The sequence below is a fragment of the Nicotiana sylvestris genome, chromosome 2 (assembly GCF_000393655.2).
Source record: "Nicotiana sylvestris chromosome 2, ASM39365v2, whole genome shotgun sequence".
In the NCBI taxonomy this organism is placed as follows: Eukaryota; Viridiplantae; Streptophyta; class Magnoliopsida; order Solanales; family Solanaceae; genus Nicotiana; species Nicotiana sylvestris.
Genome location: NC_091058.1, coordinates 66,760,451 through 66,779,067, shown reverse-complemented (window position 1 = coordinate 66,779,067; position 18,617 = coordinate 66,760,451). Strand labels below are relative to the sequence as shown.

General features: G+C 40.2%; 2 protein-coding genes and 1 non-coding gene across 3 annotated transcripts; 1 reads left to right on the top strand and 2 right to left on the bottom strand.

Annotated features, from left to right (window-relative positions):
• Positions 1 to 1,557: 1,557 nt before the first annotated feature.
• Positions 1,558 to 3,184, bottom strand: LOC138885021 (uncharacterized). The gene is made up of 3 exons (XM_070165904.1): positions 2,979 to 3,184; positions 2,461 to 2,902; positions 1,558 to 1,890 (listed from the first exon to the last, which is right to left on the bottom strand). Exons 1-3 carry the CDS (start codon positions 3,182 to 3,184, stop codon positions 1,558 to 1,560), a joined length of 981 nt encoding a protein of 326 aa, XP_070022005.1.
• Positions 3,185 to 3,250: 66 nt separating this feature from the next.
• Positions 3,251 to 15,953, bottom strand: LOC138885020 (uncharacterized mitochondrial protein AtMg00860-like). The gene is made up of 3 exons (XM_070165903.1): positions 15,842 to 15,953; positions 15,558 to 15,685; positions 3,251 to 3,610 (listed from the first exon to the last, which is right to left on the bottom strand). The coding sequence occupies exons 1-3, from the start codon at positions 15,951 to 15,953 to the stop codon at positions 3,251 to 3,253; spliced, it is 600 nt and encodes a 199-aa protein (XP_070022004.1).
• A 2,041-nt stretch (positions 15,954 to 17,994) lies between these two features.
• On the top strand, positions 17,995 to 18,101 carry LOC138886692 (small nucleolar RNA R71). The gene has a single exon (XR_011405735.1). It is a non-coding gene; the product is annotated as a small nucleolar RNA R71 (small nucleolar RNA).
• Positions 18,102 to 18,617: the final 516 nt, after the last annotated feature.

Below are 18,617 nucleotides of genomic sequence, written 5' to 3'. Positions count from 1 at the left end.
GTTCGTGTGTTTGGCTAGCGACGGAGTAAGCAGCGACGAGCCGCATCCATGGAATCCATGGTGTTTCAGAAACAAGGGCAGCAGCGAGACACAATGGCGTTTGGTGGTGGTTTGGACGTGATGCTGGTGCTGGTCAGCCATGGATGTTGATGGCGAAGCTCAGTGACGACGGGGATGAAGCGGGCAGCGGTGGGTTTGATATTTTTTCTTCTTTGATTGAGGGTTTTCCGGCGATGCAACGGGGAGGTCGACGTGGATGGTGGTGACGTTGGTTGTTCTGAGTGGACGAAGAAGAAGGTAAGCGCAGCCATGGGAGGTAGCCATGGATGGGGTGTGAGGAAAGCTTGGAGAAGAAGAAGCAAAGAGAGGGGGGGCGGATGTGTTTTTAGGTTTTTTAGGGTTTTTGGTTTTTGTCTTTTGTTTTGTTTTGTTTTTGTTTTGTAAAAATGAAAAAATGAAAATGAAGAGGGGGAGTTGGGTTATGGACTGGGTCGACCCAGTTCGAAATGGACTGGGTCGTAGGGAAGATTGGGCCATTTTTTGGGCCTATAGCTTGAAATTGAAGAAGAGGCCCAATTCCGACTTTCTTTATATTTTCGCTCTCTTTTCTTCTTTTATTTTTCTAAAACTAAATTATAAAAATACTTAAACTATTATTAAGAACTAAATTAAGTTATAAAGGCGCAAATTAACTCCCAATAACAATTAACGCACAATTAAGTAATAATTAAGCATAAAATTGTATATTTGGACATTAAATGCTAAAAATGCAAACGATGCCTATTTTTGTAATTTTTAATTTTTGTAAAACAAATTTAATTACTAACAATTGTAGAATTAAATCCTACATGCAAAATGCGACATATTTTTGTATTTTTTATTAATTTAGCAAATAAACACGCACAGACAAATACAAATAATTATTCAAAATATCACAAAATATCACAAAATTGCACACCAAAGAAAAATCATTTTATTTTTGGATTTTTTGGGAGTAATTCTCATATTGGGCAAAAATCACGTGCTTACACTAATAATTCTATTATTTTGTTACCACTAATAATTTTTATATGTATAATTTTAAAACATATATCGGTAAATATATATTTTACATGTAAAAAAAAAACTTTTTGGCTTTCAAATTTACAATCACAGAAGAAAGCTTGAAAGAAACTGTATCACACATATTCTATGTGTACTAGACTGATGAATTTAAGACCTTATCAGTCATTTGGTCTTGGTTTAAATATAAACAAAAACTTACCTGAGCCAGTAATTAATTTGCACAATTAAACGGTTAACCAACCAGTCACTTAGGCATACCGATCACCATGGAATTACTCCTGTATAGGTGACTCTATTTTTGTAGAGGCCTTCATAAAATATTCTGGTTGTACAATAACCTGGATATTAACCAGATCAATTGGCTAAGCAATTTTATTATGCAAATTTATACGGGACTTATAAGGCTCCATTGCTTCACTCTCAATGGCTATGGTAGGAAAATTTAGTTCTGAGTTTAATATCGTCAGCTCGACTTATTTTCTACATGATTCTTCATTCAATTAGAGTAACTGATGGTTGTTTCTCAAATGGCCCTCCAAAATATAATTTTAGTTTGTGACCATTTACTTTAAATTTGTCTCTACCACTAATCTGTTGAATCTCAATAGCACCATATGAAGTAACCTTTGTAACATTGTAAGGACATGTCCATCTGGATTTTAATTTTCCAGGGAATAGCCTAAGTTGGCTATTGTAAAGAGGTACCTTATCACCAATTTTAAAACTCTTTTGATGGATCAAATTGTCATGCCATATTATTGTTTTTTCTTTGAAAATTCTTACATTTTCATAGGCTTTCAGCCTCAGCTCTTCTAATTCATTAACCTGAAAAAATCTATTTTTACCAGCAGAGGTTAAATCAAAGTTTAGTGCTTTCAAAGCCCAAAAAGCTTTGTGTTTTAATTCAACTGGCAAATAACAAGCTTTTCCAAAGACTAGTCTTTATGGGGATGTTCCAATTGGAGTTTTGAACGCCGTTCGGTAAGCTTATAATGCATCATCTAATTTTAAAGACCAGTCTTTCCTAGAATTTCCAACCATCTTCTCAAAAATTCTTTTTAACTCGCGGTTTGAAACTTCAACTTGTCCTTGAGATTGAGCATGATATGTTGTTCCTATTTTGTGAGTCACACCATATTTTAATAGCAAAGTAGAGAATTGCATATTCATAAAATGAGTTCCTTGGTCACTAATGATGACTCGCGGTGTGCCAAATCTAGTAAAAATATTTTTCTTAAGAAAATTACACACTGTACAAGCATCATTCTTTCTTGTGGGGATCGCTTCAACCCATCTTGATACATAATCCACAACCACAAGAATATATTCAAAAGAGTGAGAAGAAGGAAAAGGTCCCATGAAATCTATTCCCCAAACATCAAAAATTTCACATACATGTATCAATTGCAATGACATTTCATCTCTTTTAGTGACGTTACCTGTTCTCTGACACCTATCACATTGTGCAACATATGTTCGGGCATCTTTAAAAACTGTCGTCCAGAAGAATCCAGCTTCCAAAACCTTAAAAGTTGTTCGATTTGCTGCATAATGACCTCCAATTTCTCCATCATGGCAGTGATATAAAATTTTAGTCATCTTTTCTTCAGGTACACATCTTCTAATGATATTATCTGCACAAAATTTAAACAAGTAAGGTTCGTTCCACAGATAATACTTAGCATCAGATATAAGTTTTTTCGTTTGTTGGTATGAGAGATCTTGGGATGTCCACTTTCCAACCAAGTAATTTGCAATATCTTCAAACCAGGGTGGTTGAGTCACTAATGAGTCGATCAAAAAAATATGTTCATCAGGAAATTCTTCCTTTATCTCACTAAACTCAAGGGGAGGATTTTTAATCTAGACAAATGATCAGGTGCCTGATTTTTCGTTCCCTTTTTATCTTTTACCTCAAGATTAATTCTTGCAGAAGTAAAATCCATCTTAACAATCTAGGTCTAGCATCTTTTTTTGCTAAGAGGTATTTCAAAGCTGCATGATCAGTGAAAACTGTGACCTTAGTTCCAATAAAAAATGGACGAAATTTATCAAATGCAAATACTACTGCTAATAACTCTTTCTCTATTGTAGCATAATTAAGTTGAGCCTCATTCATTGTTCTACTAGCATAGTAAATTGGACGAAAAATCTTATCCTTTCTCTGGCCTAAAACAGCTCATACTTATATGTCACTAGCATCACACATAACTTCAAAAGATTGATTCCAGTCAGGGGACACAACTACAGGGGCAATTGATAACTTTTTCTCAAGGGTCTCAAATGCATGTAGGCAATCACCTAAAAAATTAAACTTAGTATCTTTCATCAAGAGGTTAGTCAGCGGTTTTGAAATCTTTGAAAAATCTTTTATGAATCGTCTGTAAAAACCTACATGACCTAGAAAACTTCTAATGCCTTTTATAGTTGTGGGAGGGGGTAATCCTGCTATAAGATCAATTTTAGTCTTATCAACTTCTATCCCTTTAGCAGTGATTTTATGTCCTAAAATAATTCCCTCAGTAACCATAAAATGGCATTTTTCCTGTGATGACCCAAAAGGTCATCACTTGTTTTAGAAATAAATTTAGTGTTTCAAGGCCTAAAAACCTCCTTATTACAACACCTTGATTTGCGTGCATAGTCCGGACCTATATCCGGAAAGCCTTCTATATGAAAAGATGAGAAATAGAAATCTCTAGAGTTAAAATTTTGATTTTGGTTGACTTTGGTCAATATTTTAGGCAAACAGACCCGGATCCGTGTTCCGACGATCCCGGGAGGTCCGCAGTAAAATATGGGACTTGGGCGTATGCCCGGAAATAAATTTCGAGGTCCAAAGCCTTAGAAATCAATTTTTGAAAGAAATTATTTTGTTGAATTATCTAAGAAATGAAGAAAAGAATTAATGTTTGAAACCATTGGTATCGGACCCATATTTTGGTTTCGGACCCCTGTACAAACTTGTATAGTATTTGAATGATAACTGTGAAATTTGGTGAAAATGGAGTCTATTTGACGGGAGTTGGACTTCCGGTTGAAGAGTTATGAGCTTTAAGTGTTTTTGATGAAAATGATGAGTTTTGAGGTTTACTTCATGGTTTTACATGTTATTTTGATAATGTGATCGCATGAGTAGGTCCATATGATGTTTTTGAGTTAGTATGCACATTTGGTTTGAGGTCCCGAGGGCTCGGGTGAGTTTCTGGTCAGACTTCGGAAGCCTATATATTTTGATCTACAAGGAATTTAGAGATGATTCAAAAACGAAAGTTGTAGCCCTTCGTGTCAAGTTTCCAGAGAGGAAAAGATATCACAATTTGGACATCTGTAGAGAAAGTCATGGCTACAATACTAAAGCATATCACTGCAGTCAACATTGTGAGCTCCGCGGCCGCAATTCTTTTTGTACGGTCTGCATAGAGGGTCTGAGAGTGGTATATTTAAATGGGATTTTCAGTTATTTTTTACTTTTCAAAATACTAAAAACATAAGAGGCGATTTTTCAAACAACCTTTCTTCTTCAAAACATTAGTAAGTGATTTCTAACTCATTTTCTCTACTCCTTAACTTCTTTTTACAACATTTCATCCTAGAATCTAGGGTTTTCATGATGGAATTGGGAATTTTGGGTAAAACCTAAGAATATTAAAATTTGGGGATTTAGACCTCAAATTGAGGTCGGATACCAAAACCAATTATACACCCGGGCTCAGGGGTGAATGGGTAATCAGGTTTTGGTTCGAATTTCGGGTTTGGACCAAGCGGGCTCGGGGTCGATTTTTGACTTTTTGGGAAAAACTTTAGAAAACTTATTTCCATGCTTTAGAATTCATTCATTTAGCATTTATTAATATAATTAAGTAACTTGTGGCTAGATACGAGCGAGTTGGTGGTGGAATCAAGAGGTAAAGCGATAGTTGAGGCTTGAATTGTGTTCGCGGCATCGAGGTAAGTGTTTGGTGTAACCTTAACTTGAGGGATTAGGAGTTGTGTCTTATTTGCTATGTGTTAATTGTAAAGTATGATTTATAGGCATGGTGACGAGTATCTATATGTCAGTGTCAAGCATGCCCGTGAGTCTCGTATTGTAATTGTTGTGACTCCGTTGTGATTTGTTCATGCCTAAAATGTTGATTATCATTGTTGGTTCCCTTGTTGGGATGTTATGGTTTATAATATTGTCTCCCTTGCCGGGATGTTATTGTTATGACATTGTCTCCCTTGCCGGGATATTGTTGTGTACTTTTGTACCCTTGTCAGGATCCTTTGTGATTAATATTGATTTGTAAATGGGAGCGGGTGGCACACTGCCACGGAGACATATGAAATGGGAGCGGGTTACACGCCTGTAACAAGACATATGAAATGCAAGCGGGTTGCATGCCTGCAACGAGATATATGAAATAGGAGCGGATTGCACGCCTACAACAAGATATATGAAATGGGGTCGGGTGGCACGCCGCCACGGTAATATTTGAAATGGGATCGGGTTGCACGCCTGCAACAAGAACAGATGAAAGTGCATACTGTGTTTGTTTTTCTTACTCTGTTAGTAATTGAAGTTTAGTTTCTTTGTATTCCTCTTTGGTATTCTGTTGTTATCCGATACTCCCCGCAGCATGTTTCCCCCGCCCAACTTTAGTTGTAATTATCTGCTTCTATTTCCGTTATATATAATTTAACTGCACAGGTTTATTTGGTAGTCTGGTCCTAGCCTCGTCACTACTTCGCCGAGATTAGGCTAGGCACTACCAGCACATGGGGTCGGTTGTGCTGATACTACATTCTGTACTCTTTTGTGTAGTTCCCAGTGCTGTAGACTTCGGACCTCAGTGAGATTGTTGTTTCTTGTTCATTAGGCAACCCGAGGTAGTCCTGCAGGCGTCCGCAGGCCTTGGCATCTCCTTCTATCTTTTATTCTTATTTCTTTCATGGATTTCCAAAGACAGTGTTGTATTTATTTTTTTCAGACCTTTATTTGTAGTACTCCTAGATAGTCTATGAAGTTGTGACACCAGTCTTGGGTAGATTTGTTATGGATTGGTATTAGCAATATTATTAAAACTTTACAATGCAGCCTTCCGCTTATTCAATTATGTTGTTATCTAATTGTTGGCTCTTAGCTGTTATTGGATTAAAAATAGAAACAAGGTAAATAGTTCAGTTGGTTGGCTTGCCTAGCTTTCACTAGTAGGTGCCATCACGACTCCCGAGGGTGGGAAATCCGGGTCGTGACAAGTTGGTATAAGAGCTTTAGGTTACATAGGTCTCAGAATACACAAAAAAGCTTAGTAGAGTTTGAGGGATCGGTACAGAGACGTCTATATTTATCCCCCAGAGGCTACAGAGTTAGGAAAAACTTCATATGTATTCTTTCCTATCGTGCAGTTTGATTTCTCAATGCTGATTAGATTTCTACTTTGTTCTTTAAAAGATGCTGAGAACACGCACTTCCTCATCCACTGATCAATAGCCTGAGCCCCCAGCAGTAGCTCCCACCAAGGGCAGAGGGCGAGGCCGAGGCCGTGCTAGAGGATAAGGTAGGGGCAGAGCTCATTCCAGAGCAGCAGAACCAGTGGCGGAGCCTTAGGTTGAGTTTGACGAGGAGGTTCCGACCCAGGCAGTTTCAGCAGGACCAGCTCAGGTCCTAGAGGGGTTGATTGCTACCCCGGTACTCCAGGATGCTCTGGTTCGCCTAGTGGGCCTTATGGAGAGTGTCACTCGGGCAGGTTTACTTCCTGTAGCACCAACCATCTCTCAGGATGGAGGAGGGGCCCAGACTCCTGCTACCCGCACTCCGGAGTAGATGACTCCCTAATTTTAGACTCCAGTAGTTCAGCCAGTTGGAGCAGTTTAGCCGGGTGTAGTAGCCCAGGCCGATGATTGAGCGGCTATGTCTGCTGATGCCTTGTGGAGATTGGATAGGTTTACCAAGCTCTTTACTACCACTTTCAACAGTGTATCTTCTGAGGATCCCCAGGATTACTTAGATAGTTGTCATGAGGTTCTCATGAACATGGGGATAGTAGATACCAATGGGGTCGACTTTGCTACTTTTCGCTTATTTGGATCCGCCAAGACTTGGTGGAGGGATTATTGTTTGGCTAGACCAATTGGGTCACCAGCTTTGACTTGGGATCAGTTTTCTTAGCTATTTTTGGAGAAGTTTCTTCTTGTCACTCAGAGAGAGATCTATCGGAGGCAATTTGAGCGTCTCCAGCAGGGTTCTATGATTGTTACTCAGTATGAGACCAGGTTTATTGGTTTGGCCCATCACGCTCTACTTATACTTACCACTGAGAGAGAGTGTGTGAGAAGGTTCATTGAGGGGCTCATTTAGCCTATTCGACTTTAGATGGCTAAAGAGGCGGGGAGTGAGATTTATTTTCAGGAGGCGGCCAATGTGGCCAGGAGAGTTCAGATGGTTCTGTCGCAGGGAGGTGGTTAGGGGTCTGACAAGAGGCCTCGTCATTCAGGCAGATTTAGTGGCACCTCGTCTGGAGGCAGAGATTCTTTTGGTAGAGGCCATCCTCCTAGGCCTTTTCAGTCAGCACTTCAGGCTTCTCACAGTGCCCCAGGTGGCCGTGGTTCTCACATGCAGCATTCCGATCAGTAGTCCTACAGTGTACCACCAACTCCTATCAGTGCACCTCCACTTCAGAGTTTTCAGGGTCGTCAGCCCAGTAGCCGAGGGCTTGTTTTACTTGTGGCGACACGAGGCACATTGCTAGATATTATCCTCAAGTATCGAGCAGCTCTCAGCATCCGGGTTCTCATGCCATGGTTCAGGCACCGAGTGTTCCACAGCTCGCCCAGCCAGCCAGAGGTAGAGGTAGAGGAGCTAGAGGTGGAGGTAGAGGTGTTAGAGGTAGAGCTCAGACCACTAGAGGTGAAGGCCAGTAAGCTGCAGGTCATCCCAGAGATGCAGTCTAGGGTGGTGAGGCCTAGTCCCGATGTTATGCTCTTCTAGCTAGGCCTGAGGCTGAGGCTTCCGATGCAGTTATCACAGGTACGGTTCTGGTTTGTAGTAGGGATGCTTCAGTGCTATTTGATCCAGGGTCTACATACTCTTATGTATCATCTTATTTTGCGTCGTATCTGGTCATGCCTAGCGATTCTTTGAGTGCTCCTATTTATGTGTCTATACTAGTGTGTGATTCTATTGCAGTAGATCATGTTCATTATTCTTGTGTAGTTGTGATTGGGGGTCTTGAGACCCGAGTAAACTTATTACTGCTAGACATGGTTGATTTTGATGTCATATTGGGGATGGACTGGTTATCACCTTACCACGCTATCTTAGATTGTCACGCCAAGACTGTGACCTTAGTCTTATTGGATTTACCTCATCTTGAGTGGAGAGGGACTCCTGGTCATTTTACCCGTAGTGTTATCTCATATGTGAAGGCTCGGCGTATGGTCGAGAAGGGGTGTTTGGCCTATTTGGCATATGTTTGTGATTCTAGTGCCGAGGTTCCTTCGATTGATTTTCTGCCTATTGTTCGTGAGTTTTCTGAGGTATTTCCTTCAGACCTGCCGGGTATGCCACCCGACAGGGATATTGACTTCTGCATTGATTTGGCTCTTGGCACCCGGCCCATTTCTATCCCGCCATATCGTATGGCCCCGCCTGAATTGAAAGAGTTGAAGGAGCAGTTGCAGGACTTGCTTGAAAAAGGCTTCATTAGACCTAGTGTCTCGCCTTGGGGTGCGCCGGTGTTGTTTGTTAAGAAGAAGGATGGATCAATGAGAATGTATATAGATTACCAGCAATTGAACAAGGTTACAATCAAGAATAAGTATCTATTGCCGAGGATTGATGATTTGTTTGATCAGCTTCAGGGTGCCAAGGTATTTCGAAGATTGACTTGAGATCTGGCTACCATCAGTCGAGGATTAGGGCATCTGATGTCCCTAAGACAGCTTTCCACACTCGGTATGGGCATTATGAGTTCTTGGTGATGTCATTCGAATTGACAAATGCCCCAGGAGCTTTTATGGATTTGATGAACCGAGTGTTCAGGCCTTACTTGGATTCGTTTGAGATAGTCTTCTTTGATGATATTTTAATTTATTCCTGCAGTCGGTAAGAGCACGAGCAACATCTTAGAATGGTTCTTCAGACTCTGAGGGATAGTTAGTTATATGCCAAGTTTTCGAAGTGTGAGTTCTGGTTGAGTTCAGTTGCATTCTTGGGTCGTGTGGTATCAGTAGAGGGTATTCAGGTTGATCTGAAGAAGATTTAGGTAGTCAAGAACTGGCCTAGACCATCATTAACTACAGAGATCAGGAGTTTCTTGGGGTTGGCAGGCTATTATCGTCGGTTCATGGAGGGGTTTTTGCCTATTGCAACCCCGATGACTAGGTTGACACAAAAGGGTGCCCAGTTCAGGTGGTTGGACGAGTGTGAGGTGATCTTCCAGAAGCTCAAGACAGCTTTGACTATGGCACCGGTGTTGGTTTTGCCCACAGGTTCAGGGCCATATACAGTTTATTGCGATGCATCTCGTATTGGACTTCGTGCGGTATTGATGTAGGATGGCAAGGTCATTGCCTATGCTTTGCGGCAGTTGAAGATTCATGAGAAGAACTATCCGGTTCATGATTTGGAGTTAGTAGTCATTGTTCACGCGTTGAAGATTTGAAGGCATTATCTGTATGGCGTGGCATGTGAGGTGTTTATGGATCACAAGAGTCTGCAGTACTTGTTCAAGCAGAAGGAGCTAAATTTGAGGCAGAGAAGGTGGTTGGAGCTATTGAAAGACTATGATATCACCATCTTATATCATTCGGGAAAGGCCAATGTGGTGGCCGATGCTTTGAGTAGGAAGTTAGCCAGTATGGGCAGTCTTACTTATGGGCATTATGAGGTTCTTGGTGATGTCATTCAGGTTGACAAATTCCCCAGCAACTTTTATGGATTTGATGAACTGAGAGTTCAGGCCTTACTTGGATTCGTTCGTGATAGTCTTCATTGACTATATTTTGATCTATTCTCACAGCTGGGAGGAGCACGAGCAGCATCTGAGAGTGGTTCTTCAAACTTTGAGAGATAGTCAGTTGTATGATAAGTTTTCGATTTGTGAGTTCTGATTGAGTTTAGTTGCTTTCTTGGGTCATATTGTTTCAACAGAGGGTATTCAGGTAGATCCAAAGAAGATAGAGGCAATCAAGGACTGGCCTACACCCGCATCAGCTATAGAGATCCAGAGTTTCTTGGGATTGGCAGTCTATAATTGTCGGTTTGTGGAGGGATTTTCATCTATTTTAGCCCCGATGTTGACCCAGAAGGGTGCTCAGTTTAGGTGGTCGTAAGAGTGAGGCGAGCTTTCAGAAGCTCAAGACAGCTTTGACTACGGCGCCAGTGTTGGTTTTGCCCATAGGTTCAGGGCCATATACAGTTTATTGTGATGCATCTCGTATTGGACTTGGTGCGGTATTGATGCAGGATGACAAGGTCATTGCTTATGCTTCGCGTCAGTTAAAGATTCATGAGAAGAACTACCTAGTCCATGATTTGGAGTTAGCTGCCATTATTCATGCACTGAATATTTGGAGGCATTATCTGTATGGCGTGACATGTGAGGTGTTCACGGATCACAAGAGTTTGCAATACTTGTTCAAGAAGAAGGAGCTAAATTTGAGACAGAGAAGGTGGTTGAAGCTTTTAAAAGACTATGACATCACCAACTTATATCATCCGGAAAAAGCCAATATGGTGGTCGATGCTTTGAGTAGGAAGTCAGCTAGTATGGGGCGTATATTCCGGTCGGTGAGAGACCGCTTGCTCTGGATGTTCAGGCTTTGGACAATCAGTTTGTGAGGTTGGATGTTTCTGAGTCCAGCCGTGTATTAGCTTGCACAGTTGCTCGCTCTTCTTTATTGGAGCGTATCCAAGATCAGCAGTGTGATGATCCTCATTTGTGTGTCCTTAGAGACACGGTGCATCACGGAGGTGCCAAGCAGGTTACATTAGGAGATGATGGAGTTTTGAGGCTGCAAGGTCGAGTTTGTGTGCCTAATATGGATGGGCTCCGGGAGTTGATTTTAGATAAGGCCCATAGTTCCCGGTACTCTATTCATCCGAGCACCGCAAAAATGTATCAGGATTTGCAGCATCATTATTAGTGGAGGAGGATGAAGAAGGACATTGTTGCATATGTGGCTCGGTATTTGAATTGTCAGTAGGTTAAGTACGAGCATTAGAGACCTGGTGGTCTATTTCAGAAGATTGAGATTCCTGAGTGGAAGTGGGAGCATATCACTATGGACTTCGTTGTTAGACTCCCACGGACTCAGAGGAAGTTTGATGCAGTATGGGTTATTGTTGATAGGCTGACCAAGTCAGTGCATTTCATTCTTATGGCAATCTCCTATTTTCTGAGAGGTTAGCTGAGATCTATATCCGGGAGATTGTTCGCCTTCATGATGTGCCCGTGTCTATCATTTTAAATCGAGATACACAATTTACCTCACATTTTTGGAGAGCAGTTTAGTGGGAGTTGGGCACACGAGTTGAGTTGAGCATAACATTTCATCCTCAGACGGACTATTCAGATTTTGGAGGATATGCTCTGAGCTTGTTTCATTGATTTTGGAGGCTCATGGGATCAGTTTTTGCCTTTAGCGGAGTTTGCCTACAACAACAGCTACCAGTCGAGTATCCAGATGGCTCCTTAGGAGGCTTTATATGGTAGGCGGTATCGGTCTCCGGTTGGATGGTTTGAGCCGGGAGAGGCTCGATTGTTGGGTATGGATCTAGTACAGGATGCCTTGGACAAGGTCAGGATCATTCAGGATAGGCTTCGTACAGCTCAGTCCAGGCAAAAGAGTTATGTCGGCCGTAAGGTCCATGATTTGGCATTCATGGTCGGTGAGCGGGTATTGCTTCGGGTGTCGCCTATGAAGGGTGTGATGAGATTTTGGAAGAGGGGAAAGCTTAGCCCTAGGTTCATTGGCTCGTTTGATATTCTTGATCGAGTGGGGGAGATGGCTTATAGACTTGCGTTGTTGCCGAGCTTATCAGTCGTACATCCAGTGTTTCATGTGTCCATGCTTCGGAAGTATCATGGCGACCCATCCCATGTGTTAGACTTCAGCACTGTCCAGTTGGACAAGGACTTTTTATACGAGGAGGAGCCGGTAGCTATTATAGACAGGCAGGTTATCAGTTGAGGTCGAAGAGTTTCCCTTATGTTCGTATTCAGTGGAGAGGTCAGCCTGCTGAGGCATCAACCTGGGAGTCCGAGTCCGATATGCGGAGCCGTTATCCCCATCTTTTTTCCGACTCAGGTACATATTTCTTATGTTTGTTCGAGGACGAACGGTTGTTTTAGAGGTGGATACTTGTAATAGAAATAAATTCAGTGTTTCGAGGTCTAAAACCCTCTTTTTTACCTTACCTTGATTTGCGTGTGTGGTCCGGACCTATATCCGAAAAGCCTTCTATGTGAAAAGATGAGAAATAGAAATCTCTAGAGTTAAAAATTTGATTTTGGTTGACTTTGGTCAGCATTTTGGGCAAACGGACCTTGATCCGTGTTCCGACGTTCTTGGGAGGTCCGTAGTACAATATGGGACTTGGGCGTATGCCCAGAAATGAATTTCGAGGTCTCAAGCCTTAGAAATCAATTTTTGAAAGAAATTATTTTGCTGAATTATCTATGAAACGAAGAAAAGAATTAATGTTTGAAACCATTGGTATCATGCTCGTATTTTGGTTTCGGAACCCGGTACAAATTTGTATAGTATTTGAATGATAACTGTGAAATTTGGTGAAAATGGAGTCTATTTGACGTGAGTTGGACTTCCGGTTGAAGAATTATGAACTTTAAGTGTTCTTGATGAAAATGATGAGTTTTGAGGTTTAATTCATGGTTTTACATGTTATTTTGATGATGTGATCGCACGAGTAGGTCCATGATGTTTTTGAATTAGTATGCACATTTGGTTTAAGGTCCCGAGGGCTTAGGTGAGTTTCGGGTGGGTTCCGGGATGTTTAGGCTTAAAACATAGTTGTTGCGGGTTCAAAGAAGTTGCATATCTCTGAACCCGCCAGTGCGGTCCGCAAAGATTTGTGTTGTCCGCGGTGGGGGGCTTTGCGGCCGCACTCGATTTTGTGCGGTCCGCGGTGAGGAAGAATTTGCAGGTTCACTGGTCTGACTTCGGAAGCCTAAATCTTTTTATCTACAAGGAATTTTAGATGACTCAAAAACGAAAGTTGTAGCTCTTCGTGTCTAGTTTCCAAAAAGGTAAAGAAATCATAATTTGGATATTTGTAGAGAAAGTTATGGCCAAAATACTAAAGCATGTCACTGCAGTCAACATTGTGAGCTCCGCGGCCGCAATCATTTTTGTGCGGTCCGCACAGAGGGTCTGAGAGGGGTATATTTAAATGGGATTTTCATTTATTTTTCACTTTTCAAAACCCTAAAAATATAAGAGGTGATTTTTCAAACAACCTTTCTTCTCCAAAACATTTGTAAGTGATTTCTAACTTATTTTCTCCACTCCTTAACTTCTTTTTACAAGATTTCATCCTAGAATCTAGGGTTTTCATGGTGGAATTGGAAATTTTGGGTAAAACCTAAGAATATTAAAATTTGGGGATTTAGACCTCAAATTGAGGTCGGATTCCAAAACCAATTATACATCCGGGCTCGGGGGTGAATGGGTAATCGGGTTTTGGTTTGAATTTCGGGTTTGGACCAAGCGGGTCCGAGGTCGATTTTTGACTTTTCGGGAAAAACTTTAGAAAACTTATTTCCATGCATTAGAATTCATTCATTTAGCATTTTATAATATAATTAAGTAACTTGTGGCTAGATACGAGCGAGTTGGTGGTGGAATCAAGAGGTAAAGCGATAGTTGAGGCTTGAATTGTGTTCGTGGCATCGAGGTAAGTGTTTGGTCTAACCTTAGCCTGAGGGATTAGGAGTTGTGTCTTATTTGCTATGTGTTAATTGTAGATTACGACGTATAGGCATGGTGACGAGTATCTATACGTCGGTGTCAAGCATGACCGTGAGTCTCGTATTGTAATTGTTGTGACTCCGTTGTAATTTGTTCATGCCTAAAATGTTGATTATCATTGTTGGTTCCTTTGCCGGGATGTTATAGTTTATAATATTGTCTCCCTTGCCGGGATGTTATTGTTATGACATTGTCTCCCTTGCCACGATGTTATTGTTTACGATATTGTCTCTCTTGCCGGGATATTGTTGTGTACTTTTGAGCCCTTGATGTTATCCTTTATGATTGATGTTGATTTGTAAATGGGAGCGGGTGGCACGCCGCCACGGAAACATATGAAATGGGAGTAGGTTGCACGCCTGCAACGAGACATATGAAATGGGAGCGGGTTGCACGCTTGCAACGAGATATATGAAATGGGAGCGAGTTGCACGCCTGCAACGAGATATATAAACTGGGAGCGAGTTGCACGCCTACAACGAGATATATGAAATGGGATCGGGTTCCACGCCTGCAACAAGATATATGAAATGGGATCAGGTGGCACGCCGCCACGGTAATATTTGAAATGGGATCGGGTTGCACGCCTGCAACAAGAAAGAGATGAAAGTGAATACTGTGTTTGTTTTTCTTACTCTGTTAGTAATTGAATTTTAGTTTCTTTGCATTCCTCTTTAATATTCTGTTGTTATCCGATACTCCTCGCAGCATGTTTCCCCCGCCCAACTTTAGTTGTAATTATCTGCTTCTATTTCCGCTGTATATGATTTAACTGTACATGTTTATTTGGTAGTTTGGTCCTAGCCTCGTCACTACTTAGCCGAGGTTAGGCTAGTTACTTACCAACACATGGGGTTGGTTGTGCTGATACTACACTCTACACTCTTTTGTGCAGATCCCAGTTCTGTAGACTTTAGACCGCAGTGAGATTGTTGTTTCTTGTTCATCAGGCGACCCGAGGTAGTCCTGCAGGCGTCCGTAGGCCTTGGTGTCTCCTTCTATCTACTATTCCTATTTCTTTCATGTATTTCCAGAGATAGTGTCGTATTTATTTCTTTTAGACCTTTATTTGTAGTAATCCTAGATAGTTTGTGAAGTTGTGACACTAGTCTTGGGTAGACTTGTTATGGATTGGTATTATCAGTATTATTAAAACTTTATAATGCAGCCTTCCGCTTATTCAATTCTATTGTTATCTAATTGTTGGCTCTTAACTGTTATCGGATTAAAAATGGAAACAAGGTAAATAGTTCAGTTGGTTGGCTTGCCTAGCTTTCACTAGTAGGCACCATCACTACTCCCGAGGATGGGAAATCTGGGTCGTGACATTTCCCAATTAAGAATCAAGTTTGTCTCTTCACATCTCTTAAGAACTAAAGTCAAGTGATAAAGACAATCCTTAAATGTTTTTCCAAAGAGTGTAAAATCATCCATAAAAATCTCGAGAAATTTCTCGATCATGTCAGAGAAAATTGCTGACATGCAACGCTAAAATATAGCAGGGGTGTTGCACAAACCAAATGGCATTCTCCTATAAGCATATGTTCTATGAGGACATGTGAAGGTTGCCTTATCTTGATCTTCTGTGCAATTGGTATCTGGTTATACCCTGAATAGACATCAAGAAAACAATAAAACCCATATCCTGCAATTTTTTCCAACATTTGATCAATAAATGGCAAAGAAAAATGATCTTTTCTAGTAACATCATTGAGACGTCTATAATCAATACAGACTCTCCATTCTGTGACAGTCCTGGTAGGTATGAGTTCATTATTTTTATTTTTAATAACTGTCATACCTCCTTTCGTTGGCACTACCTGAACAGGACTTACCCAAGGACTGTCTGAAATAGGATAAATGATACATGCTGCAAAAAGTTTTACAATCTCCTTTCTTACCACTTCCTCCATTGCTGGATTTAATCTCCTTTGGGGTTGGACTATTGGTTTGTAGATATCCTCCATGAGGATTATTTGAATACAAACAGCTGGATTAATCCCTTTGATATCTATTATAGTCCATCCTAAGGCTCCTTTGTGTGTTTTCAAGACTTCAATTAATCTTTCTTCTTATTCTGCAGTCAAAGAAGATGAAATAATCACTGGAAATTGTTTCTTTTTCAAGATAGGCATATTTTAAATGAGATAGGAGAATTTTGAGTTTGACTTTTGGTTGAACTTCTTCTGGTTGCATCTCCTAATCCTCATAATCTTTTTCCAATATTTCAGCTTCTCTTCTTATGGTGGGATCATCATCTTGTATGGTGCATGATTTGGCCAAGCATCTTTCCATTGAGTCTGGAGTTAATTGATCATCTTTATATTCATCTGTAAGATAACTAATCATGTCAATTGAAAATCTTAGTATTTTTTGCATGTCAAAAATGATCCTTTCTTCATCAACTCTTAGAATTAGCTGTCCTTGGTGGACATATATAATTGCTCTACCTGTAGCAAGAAATGGTCTACCCAAAATAATTGGTTCATCAGGACATTCTTTCATTTCAAGTATTATAAAATCTACGAGGAAAACAAACTTATCTACTCTTACAAACACATTTTCAATTATTTCCTTAGGTTTCTTAGTACTAAGGATCTACAAACTGAAGAGAAACACCTATGTCCTTCATTTCTCTAAGATCCAATTTTCTAAAGATGGAAAATGACATCAAATTTATTGAAGCTCTAGAATCACAAAGTGCTTTTTCAAAATATATTCCTCCCAAAGTGCATGGAATGGTAAAACTGCCAGGATCACCAAGTTTTTTTGGTAGCTTATTTTGAAGTATAGCACTACATTTTTCAGTAAGCATTACTACATAAACTTCTTCCAATTTCCTTTTACTTGACAAAATTTCTTTTAAAAATTTAGCATATGAAGGTATTTGCAACAAAGCATCAGTGAAAGGAATATTAATATGAATCTGTTTCAAGATTTCCAAAAACTTTGCAAATTCACCATCAAGCTTTTCTCTTTTCATTTTTTGTGGAAAAGGAATTGTCACAGGGAGAGGAATCATTTTTTCAATATTTTTCTCTTCTTTTTTCTTGACTTCTTTATCTTCTAATGGTTCAGAGGGTGTTTCAACATTCTTACCCTTGTTTACCTGTTATTCTGACAGGTTCTTTTCTTGTCTAACTTTATTGGGTTCATCAAGCTCCTTACCTGATCGTAAGGTGATGGCCTTAAGGTATTCCTTTGGGTTTTTCTTCTTATTGCTTGGTAAGGGGCCTTGAAGTTTTTCTGACACAAGAATTGCCAATTGGCTCAACTGGATTTCCAAATTTTTAAGGGCTAAATTTTGTCTTTTCATTTTTTCATCAGTGACCTTAATGTATTTGTACAAAAGGTCATCAAGACTTGGATGTGTTTGCTGAGGCCTTTGCTGATATGGAGTTGCTTGCTGATAAGGTCTGAAATTTGATTGCCTAGGGTTTTGATTTTGGTAACCAGGTGGACCTTGTACCTGTGGCTTCTGGAAGCTCTGAGAGTTCTCAGCACCATTTGGATTGCTCCATTGAAATCCTGGATGTTTATGTGCCATTGGACTTCCAAAGGGGTACTTCTTGTAATCGATTGCATTGACATGTTCATCATTTTGATTGATTGCTTGTCATTCATGATTCAGATGGTTTCTTCCACACATATCACAAGCCTCAGACTGACTTAATTGTTTTGTATTCACCTGAAAAGATTCAAATTTTTGTGCCAAAGAAACAATATGTTGTGTTAGTGTGTTTAAAGCATCAACTTGATTTACCGTAGCGGCCTTTTTGATGATTACACGCTCAGATGACCATTGAATGGCATTTTCAGAAATTTCATTCAATAACTGCAATGCTTCTTCTTTTGTTTTTCCCATCACAGAACCTCCTGCAACTGCATCAATCACATTTCTAGAAGAGCGTTTTAACCCGTGATAAAAAAATATACAACTGCATGTGTTCAGGAATATCATGGTGCGGGCATTTTCTTAACATTGCTTTTAATCTTTCCCAAGCTTGATAAACTGACTCTGTATCAGTCTGTAAGAAATTAGATATTTCTTGCCTTAACTTTGTTGTTTTAGCAGGAGAAAAATATTTATTGAAAAACTTCTGAGTCATCTAGTCCCACGTGGTAATGCCCCTTGAGGTAAACTCCACAACCACGTCTTGGCATTTCCTTTTAAAGAAAAATAAAATAGCCTTACCTTGATTGCTTCAGGAGGAACTCCATTATACTTAGCAGTTTCAACAAGTTCCAGAAAATCGATTAAATGCATGTGTTGATCTTCCTTGAATCTTCTGTAAAGATACAAGATTGTTGAATTGTTTGAATTATGTCAATCCTAATTTCAAAGTTGTTGGCTGCTACTGGGGGTTTTCTAACACTAGATTCACAATTGAAGCGGTCGGGTCTAGCATAATCCCTTAGGATTCTGTTTGCTGGTCTTGACGCCACTTCGTCAAACTGATCTTCTAAATGGACTGGTGGTACTTCGGGTGGATTGATATCTTCTACTCCTTGGTTTTCCATTCCTTCACAAGCTACGGTCTGAGAAGATGATATTTATTCTTTCCTGTGCAATCGAA